Consider the following 22,079-nt stretch of genomic DNA (forward strand, 5'->3'; position numbering starts at 1 on the left):
CTGGTTGCAAATCTGAGGCCAGCAGGTGTCAGTCAGTTATGGTAGATCGGAAATTTGGTTTGATGATCTCAATATGAGAAGTTGCAGACTAATAAGAGGAACCAACGAGCTGGGTTAAAAGCACATCTTTTGTAGTTTGGATATTTTTCCTCCAACAGGTTCCAGAGGAATCACTTCAAACCAGATGTTGGACTGGATTTTGTTTCAGTGTCATTTGTGAATGTCAGCTCATCATTTTCAACAGTGGAGCTATATAGGTTGAAAAAGTTGATCATTTTGGAGAAAGTCTCAGCAATATCAATATTTCCACTAAATAAGAGAGAAAAATAAATAGCATGTTTGATAGAGGAAAAGTCTCTGGGACTCTGAGCTCAAAGCAAGATACCAGAGAGCACCAAACTAATTTTAAATAATAGACAATTAATTTAATTCCAGATAATTGTCGCCGTAGGAGCCATTTGTTTGTTAAATACTTGTATTTGTCCAATTTGGTATTTGTTGTGAATGACGTCAGTTGTTCTGAGAACATGAAGCCTGAACTATATTCCCTGTTGCTCAGCTTCTCTATTAAATGGAGAGTTGAACAGAACCAGAGCCAGAACCATGATGTTAATTATGAAATGATCAAACTCAGTAAATTGATGTGAAGACCAGATGTTCACCAGATGACATCAATGTTATTAAATGTGTTTATATAGATTATCTGGTTTAATTAGAATTGACTTTATTTCTTCTCTAATCACAGACTTGGTGGCTGTCGTCTCTTAAAGACTGAATGTGAAGTTGTGGCTTCAGCTCTAAAGTCCAACCAACATCTGACTGAACTGGAAATAAATCAGATATTCATACAGGGAACCAGTACAAAATCTTTACTGAATCATGTGTGTGAGATCCTGGAGAGTTCAGTCAGCAAAGTGAAGAGTCTGAGGTTTGTTTTCTCTGTTTATCCTATAAAATATTTTATTGATACTTTAATACTAAGTTATCTTGACATTTATTCTGTTTTCTTTAAAAACAATCTGCTCTCAAAATATCAGAATATAATTTCTAAAATCTTTTGCTTTATAAATGAATTATTTTCCTTTTTCAGACTTTGAGAATATTGATCTTTATTTTTCACTTTAGAATGTTTTGGACTGATGAACAAAAATAACTGACATATTCTACCAACACATCATAATAACATGTTCTGGTTCTGCTGGTTTGGACTCTATAAGCCAGTTTTACTAGATCAAATATGACACATCAGTTCATCATGTTTCTGGGACTTTTACATTCAGTGAAATTAAGTTTCTACATTTTTATTATTAATTTGTTCAGATTTCAGTTTTAACCTGCATCCTGTTGGCTTCAGCTCACATCTCTTATTCTTTATTCAGATTGAGGGGCTGCAGGTTGTCAGAGACCAGCTGTTCTTCTCTGGTCTCAGCTCTGATGTCCAACCCCTCCCATCTGACTGAACTGGACTTGAGTGACAACAGACTCCTGAAAGATTCTGGAGTGAAGGAGCTCTGTGGTTTTCTACAGAATCCTGAATGCAGAGTACAACGATTAGAGTAAGAAACTATGTTTTTTTCTGGATCTGATGTTTCTGATGTGAAAGTTGTGTTGCCACTAAACTGCAGACAGATGGTTGATATTCTACTGATCCACTCTGAGGATCTTCATGGTAAAGTCTGCTTTCTTCTTCTATGGTTTGGTCCAGTTAAAACATTTTTTGTTTTTTAAAAGCACAAGCAGTTCCTCCTCCCATTAAGCCAATCACAGCTTTCTTTTCACAGACACCAATCACACCTGCAGAGAGAATGTCAAAGGTCAGATTGGAAATTAAAAGCTAATTAAACTCTCATATTAGGATCATTAAATGTCTTAATATCTACAAACAATCAGATATAAAATCTGATAAAATGTCATTATGTCCAAGACAGACTGAGGTTTAATTCACTAAATAATGATGTTCATCCACATCTCTGACCTTCTGATCATAAATGATCAATAAACCATCATTGATAAAACCACAAACTTTATTAACCCTGTAAAGATGAACAGATGTAGAAACATCAGGAATCAGTTTGACATTTAAAATTAATCTGAACTGAAATATTAGAGCTTAGTCCAACAGAAACAGTTTAATTTTAATACAGCAGCATCAATTTAAATAAATTATCTGAAAATATTATGGAAATATTTTCCAAGCTGTGAATAAATGTGAGGTAAACAAAGTATTCCTCCCTTTCCTTGGTTATTTCTAATTTCCAGTGTCTGAGGTGAAGCAGCAGGAATCCTGTGAGTTTGTGACAGATGTAGCAGTAAGTTGTGACGTTGACAGAAGGAGCTGGATGGACGCACGGTGGGACAGCTGATAGCAGAGCAGCTTTATTTCTAGACAACTTTAAACAGCCACAGGACCAAAGAAGACATGAAGCAGCAGTCACATGATCCAATAATCAACCAATAAAACCATCAATAGGAGATAAACATCAATACAACAGCCCTGATTAAAATAATAAGATAATCATACAGTCAGTCAGAATGAAGTAAATGGAAATAGAGCAAAATAACAATAAATTGATAGAATTCAAACATAGACAAAAGTCAACATTTAGTTTTAAGCAGGAATTTATAATCAAACTGGGCTATTGATCCTTCAGATAAATAAGTCAGTTCAGTTTCCACTCATGTGTTCATGTGTCTATGAATGAGTGAAGTGTAATTATTGCAGCTGTTGATCCTTCAGATAAATCACTCAGTTCCACTCAATGGAAGGTTAAAGGTCACTGTGGAAATGAGCTGCTTCCATTAAATCACTGCAGCATTCATTAACAACTCTAATGTCACACTTTGGTTCTTAAAGTCCATTTTAATTCCCGACCAGAACCACTGAAGGCCCGACTGAAATATTCTAACAACACATCATAATAACATGTTCTGGTTCTGCTGGTTTGGACTCTAGAAACCAGTTTTACTGGATCAAATATTAAACATCAGTACATCGTGTTTCTGGGACTTTTACATTCAGTGAAATTAATTTTCTACATTTTTATTATGAATTTGTTCATATTTCAGTTTTAACCTGCATTCTGTTGGCTTCAGCTCACATCTTTTATTCTTTATTCAGGTTGATCCACTGCAGTTTGTCAGAGATCAGCTGTTCTTCTCTGGTCTCAGCTCTGAAGTCCAACCAACATCTGACTCAACTGGACCTGAGAGGAAACAGAGACCTGAAAGATTCAGATGTTCAGCAGCTGAAGCGTTTTGTAAAAGATGTTCAGTAAGTAAATGTTTGCAGTGAGTCCAGCTGCTGTCAGCATATTGAACTAAACTAATTCCTATCAAATCAAAGATCCAGTGTTCCCAGTAAAGCTGCAGCTTCTCAGTGGGAGGAGAATGGTTCAGGCTTCCTGATTGGACACAGAAACAGCAATCAGCCAATCAGAGGAGCAGCAGCTTGCTGTGTTCCTGTGTTTGTGTTGGTGTGAAGATGAGTGTTGTTGCTGTGTTCATGTCTCCAGTAAGTCCAGTTGGACTCCAGCGTCCAGCCGTCCAACATGTCTAGAGACAGTGGTCCTCATTCATCAAACTGTGGCAGCAGCAGATCTGATCTCAGATCTGCTTGTTCTCTCAGTTCAACAGGAAACAAGTGATCAGGTTGATGTTGGTCACAGCTCTGAGATCAGTCTGACTGCAGCCTGGAAACCACTGGCTCTGATTTCACAAACCATCATTCATTTAGTCAGCAGCTGCTCTTTCTGCTCAAGTCCACTCCTCACATCTGGACATGTGTCCTCCTGTCCTCAGTCTCATCCAGATGTGTTCAGGGACAGCCTCCATGTTGGTCAGTCAGCTGATGTTCCAGCAGCAGATGAGATGTTGATCAGCAGCAGTTTGTGTCTAAATGCAGCAGCAGCAAATCCATCCTCCAGTGTTGCAGCAGCAGTGAAGCCTTCAGGAATCTCAGCAGTTTGTTTCCACTGTGGACTTGAGTGGAACCTGCAGAGGAAGCAGACTGGATGCTGAAAGTGTGTGTAGGTGTGTGAGCTTGGAGCTCAGTGTGTTCACTGCAACACGTTAAGATGAGAGCTGAAAGGAAGCTGCTCTGAACAGGACTGAAGGCCCTGCTGCTCTTTCTACTGGATGTGCTGCGTCACTGACTGCTGCTGGAGAGAAGCTGGAAACTCACTGATCTGATCTTTGCATCTTTCTTCTCTCTGCAGGGTCTGATTTTCTCTGTAAAGAAGAGAATCATCTCTGTTTCCTGCTGATCCTCAGAGGTTGAAGCTGCAGCAGTTTGAGTCTAACGAGACTCTGACTGGGTCATGATGACCTTTGACCTGAATGATTTCTTCCTGTTTATTTCCTCCCATCTGTTATTTTGTATCTGATATTGTTTTTCTCTTTGGATCGATGAAGATGAAATTGTAACTCATCTCCATTTAGAGGCTTCATGGAGTTTTGATCTGAACTTGATTCAGTTTTTTTATACTTTATTTTTGTCATTTTAGTAGTTTTAGGAATACACATACATACATTGAACAGTTAGACCCTCCTTTAACAAAAATTACAGAGCAACTATTTTGCCAGGAGCAGTTGAGTAATAATCAAAAAAAGGTAATTACTTACTTTCGATCCCTTTTATTACTTCTGACCAATAAGGTGCGATCTTAATACATTCCCAGAAGACATGAAAATGTCCTGCAAACACATTCCCACAATTCCTCCAACATTTTGCCTTTTCAGTATCGTTACAATGTTTATTCTTAATGTTAGGTGTAACAAATTAACGCACCAAGCATTTCCAGGAAAATTCCTGGAAATGCGCCGGAACTTGACGTGTGCAATACACAGCAACCTGGTTACAAAATAAAACTAATTAATACATATACATAAGTGTAAAACTATAGAAAACAATTTAAAAGCAATGACACTGTTTAATAGAATCTTGTTGCCTGTTTTTAAGAACAGCTCAAAATAAATCCAATGAAATTAGATCTGACATCTTGCTTACATAATGTGCTGAACTGTAGGAGCCAACTACTGAGAGCCATGAAGGAGGTGAAAAAAATCTGTTTGTGTGAGATAAAACTGCGGAATCGGCCCGGTTCGATGTTGAGCTGGAGCCCAAGGAAAGATTGCACTTTTGGTGCTGGAAAACTTCTCCTTCTCCTGCCAGGCTGGTATGAGGCTCCTTGCAGCTAATGAACAATTTTGTCCCCAGTCTGATCTGACTTTGGTCAGCTGATGACCTGCACTGCACCAAGCATTTTATTAGTAATCTGCTTGGGACCTCTAATCAACCCCAGCTTGGGGTAGATGAACTGAAGGGTGTGGGTTCATTTATGTTGGAACTGTGGGATTGATAAATTTTGGTTTTTGTTTATTGTTTTGTTTTTCTTTCTTTTTTGCACATTTTTATATGGCCATTTGGATGTTTCCACTGTTGTAAATATGTATATATATATTTTTCACTATAAATACAAGGCACTCGCAACTGCAAACTTCTAGTCTGTCTGCTCCTTCATGAGTCGCATTTACCTTCTGTGAAAACTAACCCATTGATCTTATTGGTCACAATCCATTTACATTTATTGAAAATATAATATATGATCTTTACAAATATGCTACACACAAACAATAAAATATTTCAATCTGTATCTGTTTCTTATCATTCAACACATCCTTTTAAGTGTTTTCATCCAAATAATGAAGACCTTCATTACAAGGCATTTGGTTGAAGCATTCATATATAAACATCTCCATAATCCAAAAATGGCAGGAATTTTGATGCTACCAATTTACTTCTAGCTTTGAGAGAGAAACAAGGTCCATTTCAATAATAAAACCCAATCTTCATTTTCAGTGTTCATAACAAATTTGCTATGTGATTTTTAAAAGAAAGCTCTTTATCTAGAATAAAACCAAGATATTTATAATTACTGACAAACTCAATTTGTGCTCCTACATCATTTGTAAGCAGTAGATGGATTTCTGGTACTTTTCTAGAGTGTGAAAAAAAACATTGCTTTTGTTTTATCCATATTCAAAACCAACTTCAGAGATTGTGTGTTTGACATTGAAAGCAGACTGCAAATTTTGTATTACCTGTCAAGTGATAATAGCAGTAAATTACTAAATCATCTGCATAAAAATGATAAAAAGCATTTGACAGATTGTCACACAAGTTATTTATATAGATAGAGAATAAAAGTGGACCAAGACCTGAGCCCTGTGGTACACCATTTTTAAAAAGTAAGAATAGAAGAAGTGAAGCCAGCCAATTGAACTCTCTGGGTTCTGATTGACAAGTAATCAGCTACCCACATAGTAGATTGATGTGAGAGCCCATTCTGGTGTAGAATTTCAATTAAAAGCCTGTGATTTACTGTGTCAAATGATAGATCAATAAACAAAGCAACACAATATTTTTTGTTATCCAGAGCCTGGGTAAGATCATTAAAAACCTTTAAAGTGGCAGTAACAGTACTATGTTTTTTTCTAAAACCAGACTGTACATTTTGTAAAACACAATTTGAGTCTAAAAAAATCTTCTATTGATCTGCAACTAATTTCTCAAAAAGTTTTGCTAGGATACATAGTTTATAAATTGGTCTGTAATTGTTTAGCGGTGACGATTCCCCATCCTTGAATAGAGGCAAAACAAATGTTGATTTCCAGACACTAGGGATTTTGTTAGAGATTAGACTTGGATTAAAAATATGAGACAATTGCTCTGCTATAAACTCTGCAGCCAACTTTAGAAAAAAAGGATCCAGATTATCTGGCCCTGCTGATTTTCTGGTGTCTATGTTTTTCAATTCTCTGAGAACCTCATCTGTACAAATAGGGGAAAAGTTAAAAGTGGTGGAGTTACAATCATTATTCAAAAACAGCTTTTGTGAATAATGCTGTGGTCTAGTTTTTAAGCTATCTGAAGATGCTGTCAACCAGCCTAGATTTAAATCTAACAAAACAAATTCATTATTATTTAGGTCGGCTAGATATTTGTATAAATGAGGGAGTGCATCACAGACAGCAGAAGATGGTCGATAACATCCTATAGCTGATATTCTGAGCCTTAGTGAATTCAATTTTCAATAACTCAGATTGTTTTGGAATGGACACAGAAGATAGAAATGTGACATGGAAGTTGTTCTGTACATAGATGGCAACACCGCCAATCACTACAAAAAACATAACCTTCTAAGGAAATATATTTGTTTGTAATGGATTTGTTTAACCATGTTTCAGTCAAAACTAAGATATCTGTATTAGTAGTTTCAATCCAGATTTTAACCAGGTCTATCTTAGGCAATAAACTGCGAGAGTTAATATGTAATATACCCAGACCTGACCTGGTTTTGAATTCTTCCGGTGTCTCAATGTTGTTGAAAATTGTAATATATCTATATTAAATAACTGCAAAATATTCTAATGAAACTTTGGCTCTAGAGAAACATTAATATAAATGTTGAGTCTGGGAAAAATGAGCATTAAATTCTCCATATAGTAAAAATGTCTCTTTCCTTCCAGCTGCAATGCATGTAAATAAACATGGTGGCTCACAGAAACTAATGGAAACTTTTCTTATCAGTTGGTTAAAGTTGCTAACTTCAGTTCAAACTGGAGACTCTGAGATTACAGGACAAATAACAGAAACTGCATTAACTGTAAACCTGCAGTTCAACACAATGACATCATGAAAACTGTCTGACGCCTCGTTGTCCTCGGCCTACTGCCTCTTTGGTTTCTACAACACATTACAAAAGACCAGGGCCGGCCCAAGGTACAAGCAGACTAAGCAGCCTCTCAGGGCCCCAGGGCCACTAAGGAGCCCCTTCAGTGGAGCTGATTTTTTAAATTTTTGTAATAATTTCTATGTCATTATAATATCAAAAACACACAATTTCACTATTAAGTAATTTGTTTTTACAATAATATATATTTAATAATGCATGTAGAAATCATTATTTTATTGATAAAAAGAAAATAAATTGCTCTTGGGGGCCTGGTGGCCGCGGTAGGTACTGCATGCTTTGCCGGTACCATGAGCTGCCGAACAATGGACCTTACCAAGCTCCGCCCACAACCGACCCACGTGACAGCAAGTCTTACAAGCAAAGCCTGGCAGCACGTTGTTTCTATGTAAACATGACTGATTAGTGCATCATTTCTACCAGATTTTCACAATATATCAGCTACTACATGGACAGAGGAACTAACAGGTTCATGTCATCATCTGGGAGGAGGTTACTGGTTTCTCAGTCACAAGCTGGTTGCAAACCTGAGGCCAGCAGGTGTCAGTCAGTTATGGTAGATCTGAACTTTGACCTCAATATGAGAAGCTACAGACTGATAGGAGGAATCAAAGAGCTCTGTAAAGGTAAAGGCAAATCTTTTGAAGTTGGGATATAATTAATTTAATTTCACATAATTATTAGTAGAAGCCATTTGTTTGTTAAAATGTTATGAAATATATTTGTCCTATTTGATGTTTGTTGTGAATGACGTAAACTCACAAACGAACGAGGTAATTAGTCCAACGTTTAGACCAGTGGTTCTTAACCTGGGTTCGATCGAACCCCAGGGGTTCGATGAGTCGGTCTCAGGGGTTCGGCGGAGCCTCTGCCGCGGAGGTAAAGACACACCTGTGTAAAGTCGTGATGACGCGCCCCGCTTGGCCATCACTGGCTGCAGAGGATCATGTTACATTGCTCGGCCAATCAGGGCTGCGGGGAATTTAGTGCGCAAAGTATTAGCAGCTGTCGTAGTTGTACGTCGCGTGGTTTCTTTATTAATATTTTAATCCATATTAAATATGTCGAGCAAAAAATGAAGAAAATAAACAGACTTTACTCTGAAGATGCACTTGCCAAGGTGAAGCCACGCCTCTCTGAACTGGTTTCCCAAAGACAACAGCAGGAGTCGCACTGATTTGCAGGTATGTCATTTGTGCAATACTTTATTCTGGCCCCCAAAAAAGTATTTTGTGGATTTAAAATGACAAAAAACAAATTAAATTTAAAATTAAAATTAAAAAAATTAAGTTATTAAAAAAATTGTAATTCTTTGAAAAAATCCAAATTTATTTTTAATTAGTAAAATAGTAAAAAAAATATTTTGGGGACTGAAATTCTTTTATGGGGCCAAAATATTTTTGGGGGGCCAGAATAAAGTAACACTGTAACTTGCTGTGAGTTCATGGTTTTGTTCTTTGAGCAAAGTGACGTTCATGCACGGCTCATTTTGTGCACCAGCAAAAAAAACATATACATATGTCTTGAATTTTGAAAAAAAAAAATTTTTATTTATCACTAAAGAAGGTGAATGCGCATATAAAACTGATGGGTTCGGTACCTTAAAAAAGGTTAAGAACCACTGGTTTAGAAACTACAGCGGCTGTAATGCGCCACAGCACAGGTAAACAAAGGTAAAATAACCCGAACAGGTGATCAACTCAAAACCACTCCTACCTTTTTACTCTCTCTCTCTTTGTAGTTTAAGCACACCTGTTACCGTGGCAACCGCCTGCGCCCCGCAAGACAAGCAAAGATTACGGTAAAAACATAACATTCAGTCCGTTACGATATCAAGTTTCCAGGCTTGATATTTATTTCTCGATTATTAATCAGCGCTTCCCTGAACACAGCGATGGTTGATTGACTAGCTGTACTTGGTGCTAACGTGGCTAACAGAGTAACAGTTTAGTCCAAAGCCTTTTCTGCTAAAATAAAACCTTTAGTGTATGTCAGATACAGACACATTGCATATTGATCTGTTTAGCTAACGTAAGACTGTGTAGCAGACAGGCTTCAAGGTGTAGAAGTTTTATCAGTTCTGCCTTTATGCTGTACTTAGCTAACGGGAAGCTAAGTGTGTTTGTGAGACGGCCACGCACGTGACCACGTAGAATGGGCATCAGCCAATGAAAAGCGGCTCCTCTAGTAAGGTTCATTAGCAATTAGCATCCAAACGTCAAAAGCTCTGGTCAGAAGTTAAGTAAGCAAAACAGTGTGTCAAAAAAGGACTTATTCTTCAGGGAGGGAGAAAAGAAAGAGGAAGAATAGAAAGAAGCCAAGATAAAGGTTTGTTTTAATGTATCTTGGTAATGAAATGTACAAGATTTGTAAAGCTGATAATAGAAAATTAGCTCGATAGCGACCTGAAACAGCCAAACATTTATGCTAGGGTCTTTGTGTTTGTGTGAAACTGAGTTTTAACTTTAAATGAGTTGATTCTCATGGTGGCTCTGGATATTTCTGATGTATTTTGGCTTCAAAATGTCGTGTTTGATAACATTTGATAACAATAATTAAAACCTGTCAGTGTTTGACATCGTCTAGCAAAATGTTTCTACGTCAGGCTACAAGCTGCTACATGATGAGCTGCTCTAGGCTGTAGTTGGGGTTTGTTGTTTGCTGCTGAACAAAATCATTTTGTGGCTAAAAACATTATTTTTACATCAACTTCTAAGTTATGAGAAACTTCTGTTAAAATCATTTGAAGGCTCAGAATCGACCAGGTACCGGTACCGGTCCACATTCTCAGGGGAGAAAGACTCACCTGGTATAAATTACATTTTTAGCTATTGAAGTAACGCCTAAGAGAGATTAATTTAATCAAAAAATGTAATGAATATGTGTAGAGCTGCACTGGTTGCAGTTTTCTGGCTGATTCCTGGTTACCGATCTTTAAAAAGCCTGACCTGCCGATTTTGATTTTGGCTGATATGATTTTTTTTTATCTGAAATGTTGCTAAATGTAGCAAGAAAGTCACAGAGTTGGCAACAGTGAGGTGAATATTGTTAACTGTAAACATTGAGACCTGAGCTGGTGTGTCAGTCAAACCTCTCACTGCAGAGCAGAAGAGAAGTTTATAAATCAGAGGCTGATTTTTAAACCTTGTTAACGAAGATAAGATTAGGAGATAAGATCAGCTTCACATGTAAGTATCAGCAGATCAGATCCCTCAAAATTAAGAAAATTGGCGCCCAGAAATAGGCCTGTTGCGATAAACGATAAATCAATTAATCATAAGATAAATTAAAACTATCGACGTCATTTTAATTATCGGCTTTATCGTCTCTTCCGGCCTTTTTCTCTTTCTGTTAATGACACAGAATGAAAAAAGGCTAAACTCCAGTTCTCTCCACTGACCTCTGACCTCATTTCCTTAGTGTAAAGCTCGGCACACACGACACGATCTTAGAGCTGCCAGCCAATTGTCGGCCCATTTTCAAAACCTGAGACCACACATTAACCGACAGAAATCCTAGGTATAACGGTTCCATCGGGTTCGGTCCTGCCGTGTGGTGTCCAACAATGGGCACAAAATAATGGCTACAAGTTTAGTGAACTAATTTTAAAACCAGACATTAATCAATGCTTTACTACAATCTACCTGCAATGCATGTGGCTAGTGTCAGCGTAACGTCCTGACTGAATGAAAATCATTATAACCTATTTACGTCACGTTAACGAAGAACAGCTGAAAAGTTACCGGGTTTATCAACTGCGGTAGCAATTTCGCTCCAACTCCTCCTCTTGTCATTTCTATATTCTTTGCATGTTAAATAAACATTAATGTTGTTTCCACACATCATCTCCAATGTCTGCTGGACTTCGGGTTGCGCCGTGTCAGCTGTTTGGGATTCCCCTCTGTAATTTACCCTCAGAAAGCAGGAGGGGACTTTGCGCTTTCTGATTGGCTGCCTGTCACATTCAACAGGCTGCATTAAAGCTCCCAGTTGGAGAAAACCCCTGATTTGGATCGGAGCGGCAACGACGATCTACGGTAACACACCACACACTACAGGAAGATCGGTTATGAAATCGCAAGCGACAATCTTAGAAAGACCAGCGTTCTAAGATTGTAATAAGGGGAAAAATAGCAGCATAAAATCATGTAGTGTGAATTATTGCATCAGGTAGTCAATGTGCCCATCTTCTCTATTTAAATCTAATTATTACTGAAGGGCAACATAATATACAGACTTCATAATCTGCAGTCTTTTGGTTGAATGCAGTATTTATTTCCACTTTTACTTTATGTTGTTTAGTTGTTGTTTTTTTCAAGTGCGTTTTTTGTTAATGAAGACTGAGAATCCATTTTATTTTTGTTTTTGGTTGTTTTGTTTATTTTGTTTATCAGTTCCAGTGTTAAGTGCTCTTTTGAAAATAAAGTGTATCTATCTTTGGCAGGAAATCGCATGGATTATTATGTCATTTCCATTAAATCAGTGTAAAAAGGACTTCAAACAATATTATTGTTTATCGCAATAATTTTTGAGACAATTAATCGCTCATCAAAATTTGTTATTGTGACAGGCCTACCCAGAAATCAACTGGTCGAAAATCAGTTGGCCAATAAATATATCTTATTATACATGATTATAATGTAAACAGCACTGCCAGAGATGCAATAAGTTTATAGCAGGTGTGTGAATGATCTAATGATCAGGCTGCTGATTGCAGCCAGTCCATAATGTTAGCAGAACTAGAGGGCCCCAAAACCACATTTGGCTTAGGGCCCCATGGAGGCTTGGGCTGGCCCTGCAAATGACGGTGGTGTCGGCGGTGGGAGTTCACTCTGAAAATCGGTGGATCATCAGAACGATTCGGGTCGACCCGCCTTGTCGTTTGGGTCGGTGAGACACTTCACCTCCTTCCCTGCTAGTGTTGGTCAGAAGGCCGATGGCGATGTGTGAATACGCCCTTTGAGATTTCAATTTGATCAATAAAGGGAATAAAATTCATCATTAAAAATAAACCAAATATCATAGCAGTATTATTTTCTCTAAAATGTTTTTTTCAGTCTGGTTTATGGTTTTACATCGTAGATATAAATCAGCTAGATCTGTAATGTTGGCTGATTACTGCTGTTAATTTTATTATAATTAACTGCTGGAAATATTACAGTATTTTAAATGAGTTTTACAACTTCTAATATTTACACAATAAATTTCTGTGTTTTCTACATTTAATAACTAAAAATTATGTGAAATTTATGTTTCTGGAGTTATGGTGATTCCATGTATTTTCTACTGTAATATAATGTTTTTCATGTTACAGTCTGTAACTGTAGGTATTTTTAAATGACTTTAAATTGTCCAGATATTTTTTACAGTGTACACATCAGAAGGTGAGCTCCTCCTCCTCACCTGTATCAAGCTGAACACCTGCAGCGCCTCCATTTAGTGGTGCAGACATCTCAGCAGCAGATCCAGTGAGTACACACACTTTCTATAAAATTGGTTCTGACCCGTTTTCAAGCTTTTCTCTGTTTCCGGGTCAGAGAAGCGAGAACAGACCGAACCTTTCAGTCCCAGTTTGAACTAATCTGAGCAGCAACTTCCGCTGTTTAAATATAATCTCTCTGTTTGTGTAAAAGTGGTTTAATGTCAGATATATTATTGCGCTGCTGTCATTTAATGCTCTGAATAGAAAGTTTGTCACTTTAACTCTGGAAATAAACGTCTTTAAGTTTTGACGCCTGTTAGACAGCGGCCTGTTGGGACATTATGAGCTCAAAGTTCATGAACAGATTTGTTCTGACAGTAGAGGCTCATGGGAAATGTAGTTGAACCTTTCTGACTACAGAATCTCTTAATCTAGAAATACTGAAAGTTTCTTTAACTTTATTGTTTTCTTTAAGCCTAAAAAATCTACCTGAACTATTAACTGTAAATATTTATTCCACAAATCAAATGAGGATTTTAGACGCTTCTGTTAGTGATGAAAACACACAAGTCATGTGACTGTGTGACATAGAAAATGAAATTAACTTTGTTCTTCAGATCAGACTCCATTTTGAGACGGAGGACAGAAATAACTTGTGGTTTTAAGACATAAGATTTTTGTTGTGTTTCTACATAATGAAATTGGAGTGGTGCCCTCAGTGATGAATAGATGAATAAATAAAGTCTTAATCAGGCCTTAGGGTGCAGCATTAGGGTGTGGGTGTGTCTGCAGGGGGCAGAGAGGATGGAAGGTGGACAGATTGATTTCTCAGCTCTTGGGGAAAAGCTGATCTTTAGCCATAAAGTGGTTGTTCACTTTCTGTATCTGCAGCGTTTCCCAGACGGTAGCGGTACAAACAGTTTGTGTCCTGGGTGGGTGGGATCATCAGCAGCAATACAACTGGCCTTCCTTTGCAGTCTGCCAGTATTTATTAGGTCCAGGTTCGGTAACTGACTCCCCACCATCCACTGGGCCGTTTTCACCACCCGGTCCAAGTCCTTTTGTCCTGGATGGTGCAGTTGTCGTCCCACCCAGTCGTGCTGAGGCAGAGGATGCTCTCCATCACGGCTCTGTAGAAATTCTTGAGCCACTGAGCAGGAAGTCCAGTCCTGTTCTACTTCCTGAGGAAGAAGAGTCTTTGTTGGGCCTTCCTCGTCAGAACAGAGGTGTTCAGTGACCGGGTCGGGTCCGAAGTGATGTGGACGCCCAGGAATCTGATGTTGTCTACCTACGCATTAATGAATCTTTTAAAGATCAGAACTGTTTTTATCTTAGTAGGAAAAACCAGAACAAAAACATTTGTAAACTATCACAGAGTATTAGGGTCATAATAAGATAAATAGAACATTTTTTTGGAAGAAATTCATAATATTATGAGAATAAAGTTGTTATATTCTGACTTTATTCTCGTATTTTCCTATTTTATTTCCTTAGTGTGTCCATAATACTCCATCATGTTAAACTGGTTTCTCTGATTATTTAAATCATAAATGTGACACATCACTCCTTCCTCAGCAGTCTGGGGTTCATCAGAAACTGATGTTTCTCTGATCTGTGGAGTCAAACCAGATTTAAACTCTCAACAGATTTTCCTCTCTTCCTCCTCTCTGACTTCTTTCTTTTCCAGTTGGACTTCTTGTTTCTCCTTGCAGCAGTGAGAAACTCTTTGTCTCTCTAAGCTGCTGGAAAACTGAACAGATCTGCTGAAAGCTGAGAGTGATCAGATCACTCCTCATGATCTCCATGGATCACCTGATCCTGAAGTCTCTCTGATTGTTGGTCCGTCTGGAAAATATTCCTTCCACATATTCCTGCCTCTCTGACTAAACCTGACTCTCAGCAGGAGGACTGGCAGCCCGTCTAAAGGAGGTCTGGACCCCAAAGGTTTCAGAACCGCTGCTTTAACTGAGCCCATCTGTTCAGGACCAACACATCACCACTTCATAGGAAATGTTCACTCCTTCATTCACTACATCTGACCTCACTCTGGATGTTTCTACAGACCTGGAACATGATTCCAGTTTAGGTTTCAGACTCAGATTTGAAATGTTCTTAATAAAGTCAGAAGTTCTCCAGAAGGTTCTTGGATCAGCCAGCAGACATCAGAAGGTCATGAAGAAGTGAAGGAGAGAACAATTCAGACCCAGATGTTACCTGCTGGATCAGGTTCCTCTGATCCTCTGAACACATGATGGGAATCAACTTTCTGCTTACTGGATCACTGGGAACTGACTGGTACTGGTTTCTCTTTCAGATTCACTGAGGTCCAGAAGATGGAAGATTTGGACCTAAAGGAGGACAGAGCAGAACCTCCAGGATCCGTCTGTCCCTCTATGAGGAGTGACTGGTCCAGGGGACACATTCCAGACTTCAGTACTGAATCAGAACCATCAGACAGGAAGTAAGAAACCAGTTTCTAACTGATTCATGTGACTCCACACAGATTTATTTAATATTAACTTGTTTATCTTCAGTAAATAAATAAAAAGTAACTTAATTTTTTTATATACTTTATTTTTGATCAGATTTTTATACTTGTACAAAATACAACCACAACACAAAAAGGAGAGGAAATAATAGTAATAATAAAATAAAATTTAAAAAAAATCACAAGTACAATGAACAGCATACAGAACTGAAAGGTCACCAAGGGAGGGGGACAGCAATACAACACACACACACAAAATTAAATTACAGACAGATTTTAGGTGAACAGGTTACAATGTATGTAGAGATCCATGAAGAGTCAAACAGGTGAGAGTTTCTTTGCATAGTTACCAAGTCCTGCAAAACTGTATAGTGCCAAACCTCAATTACCACCCCGAATAATTAATTAATGATACTCAGCTAGCTTTAGCATTCCTATAAATTAACCATTTCAACCAATATTTTTGAATTTTGTTTTCCTGGAGTCTTATGGAGAAGGTAAGCATTTCCATTTTACGTATTTCTTCTACTGTGGCTGACCAGTCACACAATGTCGGTGGGCTTCCACTAAGCCACTTTCTTGTTATTGATTTCTTTCCTGCTATCAGTAGTATTTTCAGAAGGTACTTATCTTGAGTGTTGAGTTCAGTTGGTAAAGTAACTTAATTTTTATGCAAACTTAAAGCTAAGTAGACATGAGGAATGTCAGCCAATCAGTAGAGTTTTAATGAGGCTTCAGTGAATCAGTGATGGATGAAAATGATCCATGAAAACAAAAACAACCAAAACTTTAAAGAGCAACAATTCAGAGATTTTCTCTAAACCCACTGACAGAGGGAAACTTATTTACTGGGAACACTGGGCCCAGTTTATATACTCGAAAGAGTAGAACCAGTTTATATACTGTGAACACTGGGTCCATGTGATCCAGGTAGGATGACGACCCAGAACTTTAAACCTTCTGCTTCTCTGCAGCAGTTTGTGTTCAGATCTTCTTCAGTGTTTTTATCACAGAGTTTCTCAGTAATTGATGTGATCTGAATAACATGTTTGTGTTTCAGAGATCAGAACCTCAGACTGAGAGCAGAACCTCCAGGATCCGTCTGTCCTTCTATGAGGAGTGACTGGTCCAGGGGACACATTCCAGACTTCAGTACTGAACCAGAACCATCAGACCCAGAGTAAGAAACCAGTTTCTAACTGATTAATGTGACTCTGCAGAGACCAACCAGGATTTAAACTTTGATTTCAGCTTAGAAACTGATTCATGGAGACCAAAACATAATTTTAAATCATTTTAGTTCTTTTTCCAGTTGTGATCTAAACTGTTCTTTGAGAGAACAGAACAAACTGTGGAGGAAAAACTAAATAGTTTCCTTTGTGTCTTTATGAATCTCTAGCAGCTTCCATGTTCCACTGAGGTTTGGGGCCTCATGTGTAAAAGAGTGAGCAGTTTTCACACTAACACGGACAAATTTAGAAAAGTGTGGCGCACAAATAATTCTGATATGTAAAGCCGTACACCCCTACATACCTGCACACCTTTCATTTATAAATCCCAATTTGCAGGAAATAAAGCAGCTGCTGGTTCGCCTGTCACCACCTTGTAACAAGGCAGCCTTTTGCAGGTGGAATTTATAGTGAGGATGAAATGTTGAGGCAGAGTCAGGTGGAACAGCAATGGTTTATTCTTCTCACAGCATCAATAAAATCATTTCACAGGTGAAACTGCAGCCTTAAATAGTCCCAGCTGTGATGGACCAAACCACCTTTAATTCACAGGGGATCTCAATTCACCAATCTCCACCTATTTAAATAAAATACCTTTTACTAAATACAAACATTTCCACTTACATTTTATAAATATTTTATGTTTTATCATTACACCATAATGAAACACCACAAAACCCATAAACAATCCCCCCCCCACTTTTCAATGTCCTTTCCTGGAGCCTATAAATGGTGTCTGGACCCCCAGGACAGTATTTGTCCAAACACCCTGGAGAGGACACAAAAAAGACAGATGAGTCACTTCATATTAGCACTCCACACTTAACAGATTCTGCACAAACAAATAAAAATATATTTTTTTAAAAATTTCAAATTAAAACAAATAAAATAAAATAAAGAGATCTAAGTGCAAATGCCTGTCTCAGCAGCAGAGTGTTCAGCTGGGATTTAAAGACAGACAGAGAGTCCTTTGAGTGGGAATGTGGACGATATTTCTAAATAGAGAAATCATGTTCATAAGTTACATTTACAGAATAGAGATGATTTCTGTCCATAAAGGCGCATTCACAAAGCGGCTCGACTGAAGGACGACTGCAGCCGGACCGGTACTGGTACCGCTCGGCTCCTTTTTTCAGTTCTACTGGGAGCTGCAAGATGATCAGTCTGGATTAATCTAAACTCTTAATAAACCATCAGATCAATATGATCTCTGATCAATGGCTCCACGTCCTCCATCAGAACCAAAGCTCCTCAGGTAGCAGCTCACCTTGATGCAGCTACTGATATACCTGGGATTGTCTCCACACCTGATCACCTTCAATAATCAAACCTGTCTGGAGTTAATCTGATGATCCAACCAGGTTTTATTTTTTAGTGAGAATAAATGACCCATAGATTCATTCAGACCAATATGTTACATTATGAGACAAAAACTGAGGGAAAGTATTATTTACATTCTAGTGAAGTTTTCACATCCTTTTATTTTTGTTTTCTTTATTTTGTGTGCATGTTAGGTTATTGTTTGAGGATAAATACGGTTCAGTTTCATCGTTTACGTTTAGACAATAAAATATTAAAATCATGAACAAACATCGGGTTTGATGCTTCTTGGTCTAAATAACTGAATGTCATCAGATTTCAGTGGATTTAGTGAGTTTTGTCTCTTTGTAGTTTATTATTGTTCACATAAAAAGTTTTCAGGCTGCTGCACATTTTCACGGCCGGTCAAAAGTTTGTGTATATTTACGTAAATATTAATGTCATGTTCATTTTTATACATGCAGACTTGTGTGTAAAATATGGCGCTGCACATTTTTTGTGCGAAAGTTTTATACATGAGGCTCCTGGTGTCTGTGGGAACAATAAGATGGGAAAGACTAAAGTTTAATAAAACTCTGATGTTTTGCTGATAAGTAAAACAATCTCCAAAACAGCTCAAATATTAAATCCCAGAAAATGTCATTATGTTCCAGACTGTTATAATTTTATTCCCTCATTAAAAACATCCCTGAATTTATACTTTGATTATTTTATACATTTTTGAGAAATCTTTTAATCTCCTTTTGGATTTTGAAAAGGCCTTTCCTCAACAACAGACAGCAAAGGAGTTTTCACTCAGAGTAATGTGGCGTCAGAACAAGAAAACTTTTATTTTTAAATTCCTGAATCATCTTAGAATTTCACTCAAACTTTTTTGGACTTCTATGTTCTTTTTAAAAACATTTTTAAATTCCTTCTCATATTTGTTTAAAAGTTTTGCAGGAGTTTCTTGTTTAAACTCTGATATTTTTGTGACAAATAAACCCAGAAACAGTCAAAACATGTTTAAATGTGTACCTTGATATATAATTTAAAATTATATTTTATTTCTATATGTTTATTGTTTTGTGTGAAAAGAAACTTTTGAATCTGAGAGTTTCTGGCTTGCGGGTTTGTAATAAATGGACCTTTGACTTTTTGTAAAGTGTCTGTGGATCTTCAAGTATCACTGATTTAGAAGGTGAAGTGGAGGTCAAAGGTCAGGTCAACAGTCCTTAATGTGAAGGTTCTCAACAGATCTATTTATTTAATGTCTTTGATGACAAATAAACCCAGAAACAGGCAAAACGAGCAGAACCAGATGGAAATCAGAACCAAGTGCATTAAAAGAACCTGACCATCTAAATAAAACACGAACTGGACTCAATAAAGATGGACTGTAACTGGGCCGTGCTGTGGTGGCGCAGGGGGTTAGCACGCCCCACGTTTGGAGGCCTTAGTCCTCGACGCGGACGTCGCGGGTTCGACTCCAGGTCCCGACGACCTTTGCCGCATGTCTGCCTACCACTAGCGCCGCAAAAACTCTTCGGAGAAAAAATAGAAGATGAACTAAATGAACTAAACTACAGCTATAAACAATTAATCAGGACAATAAAACTACAAAGTGAACACAGAACCAAAGTCCAAAGAATTATCAGGAAGTCAGATTTAGTAAAAAATAAGACAAATTTAAATAACTTGTTCTTAGCATTGCTAACATGTCCAAATAATGCTCTGTCACAGTACAAGGCTCTTTATAAAGTTCTTAGATTAATGCAAACTGGATCTGAATCCTGTTTACTGGTGTTTCACCATTAAAGAATGATCCATGTTTCTACACTGGAATCTAGATTAGAATCAGATTTTGGTCTTTGAGCCTCTGATGGAAACAGTTTTCTGCTCTGACTCAGACAGAATAAAGATTTCAGATGAACAAATACAACCAAAGAGAGATCAATCATAACACCAAATATAAAGAAATATTTCAAACCAGAGATCATCAATGTTCTGAGGTTCTGTTCTGACTCAGCTTCTGGTACCAGGACAGCTTCAGCCTGTTGTTAGTGAACTATTTCAGTGATGAAGAAATGTCTTCACAGAGGGAGGAAGAGGAGCAGCGTTGGTGAGGAGGAGCAGCCGTCCTGCTGTGCTTTGTGTCAGAAGGTTCTGGTGGATCCAGTCTCTACCAGCTGTGGTCACTGGTTCTGCAGACAGTGCATCAGGTTCTACTGGGACCAGTCTGGGCCCTCCTCCTGCCCCCAGTGTGGAGAAAGACCCAGAACAGGAGCTGGACTGCTAACAGCCAATCAGAGCAGCTGTGCTCCAGGTGAGACTGAACACCTCCAATCAGAGCTTCCTTCTGTCGTCTCTTGAACCAATTTAATGTCTCTAGTTGGGATTTGGACATTTAAGGTTTTATAAATCTTCCTGTCAACTAAATCTCTGTATTTCTAACTGGTGTAAATGGTTTTTCTTTGAAGTGACTCTGTTCTCAGCTCTTTGTGCTAATTGCATTAAAATTAATACTTCAACATCTTCTTAAATCTGATGTTCATGTTGATGCATGAACTAGGCAGCCTAGTACTGCACTAGTGACATGCTAGGAGACTAATATTGTATTATGGTGTGTAAATGTCAGTCCCAGGGATCTTTGGATAAAAATTCACCACTTCATTCAACTCTGACTACATGAATAGTGCACAGAATCCAGTAACTCCAAAAGGAAACAACAACAGTGATTACACAGCACTCAGAAAACTTGTATGGTCTTCTGAGTTCAACACCTGTCTACTACCTGTTGCTCCCTGACTCAGATTCTTGAGCCTATGGCACCATCTAGTGACCAAAGAGGAAATGTATTACATATTTGGCTCCTGCAGTGCATGGAGACAAGAAGGTGGAAAAAGCAACCTGCTGCACTGCTGATGTTACAGAGAGAGGGAAGGAAAGTCTGAGACAGAAACCTTTATTTACTCTGATAATATAGCACAGATTGCAGTTGATATGTTCCTATATATAACATGTAATACAATTGCAGTTAAAGTAAATATCATTTATTTGCCCTTCTGTTTAATCCAAATTAAATCATCAGTCAGTGGATCTTAAAACATGATGTTACGCTGATCACATTTAGAACCAGCCCAAGGCATAAATGAACTAAGAGAACGTCAATGCTGCCAAGTTTGATTTAATGGTTTCAGCATAGATAAAGTAAAAGATTATAAATGGTTTAAACATTTACATTTACGATTTTAAGGAGCTGGCAAGTTTACTTTGTGAAAGTTCAAAGAGCAATCTTCAGAGTTAAATTGCTTTGTTGCTACAGCTACAATCTGAGGCTCTCAGTTTAATTTTTGAGTTTTAACTGTTCATTAACGCATCTTAGTAAACTACAATTACATTTGACTGCTCAGCCATTTAAACTAGGCCGCCTCTCCCAGATTTGACTAAATCTATGGTGACATGCTAAATCAAATTCTGCTCAAGGTCTCATAAATCATTGGACCAGACCTGCATGATGAGCAAGACCCGCTTCACAGCACATCTTTGCTACTGGATGTAGAGGGACAAACGAACAGGAGATTTAAGTTATGTGGCTTTAGTAGCTCTTTTATTTTGTGTCTGTTGAGTTTTTAATAAGTGCCACAGAAACTGTTTTGGTTGCCCCAGCTTTATAGGACAAGTTGTTCTGATCTCTGCATGGCCGTGCATCAACTCTACCTGATTTTAAGTAGGCAAAGCATTTGGTATGCTTTGTGTAGGTGCAACAAATAAACTAAAATAAAAAATAAAGATGCGTGCTTCACTAGTCACGAGGCAAACGTTAAAGCTCCTCCATGGGCTGAACCACGGGTCCATTAACGCACTTGTTAACCAGGATCTCAAACTTT

At 37.9% G+C, this 22,079-nt stretch overlaps 1 protein-coding gene across 17 annotated transcripts in view; it reads left to right on the plus strand.

Moving 5' to 3' along the window:
- The window catches only part of LOC116712080 (NACHT, LRR and PYD domains-containing protein 3-like), a 612,764-nt gene that overhangs the window by 85,630 nt on the left and 505,055 nt on the right, over nucleotides 1–22,079 (plus strand). For 2 of the 17 annotated variants that reach the window (XM_032551887.1, XM_032551888.1), the window contains exons 7-10: nucleotides 746–928; nucleotides 1,380–1,556; nucleotides 3,119–3,271; nucleotides 4,215–5,495. The exons of 13 other annotated variants lie outside the window; for them this stretch is intronic. In XM_032551887.1, coding sequence (XP_032407778.1) covers nucleotides 746–928; nucleotides 1,380–1,556; nucleotides 3,119–3,271; nucleotides 4,215–4,221 — 520 coding nt within the window. In that variant the 3' untranslated portion in view covers nucleotides 4,222–5,495. Of the gene's footprint in view, nucleotides 1–745; nucleotides 929–1,379; nucleotides 1,557–3,118; nucleotides 3,272–4,214; nucleotides 5,496–13,120; nucleotides 13,220–15,487; nucleotides 15,635–20,288; nucleotides 20,516–22,079 lie in introns of those variants that run through there. 2 more of the 17 variants (XM_032551881.1, XM_032551890.1) reach the window with 2 other exon arrangements.

The sequence above is a fragment of the Xiphophorus hellerii genome, chromosome 21 (assembly GCF_003331165.1).
Source record: "Xiphophorus hellerii strain 12219 chromosome 21, Xiphophorus_hellerii-4.1, whole genome shotgun sequence".
Classification (NCBI taxonomy): Eukaryota; Metazoa; Chordata; class Actinopteri; order Cyprinodontiformes; family Poeciliidae; genus Xiphophorus; species Xiphophorus hellerii.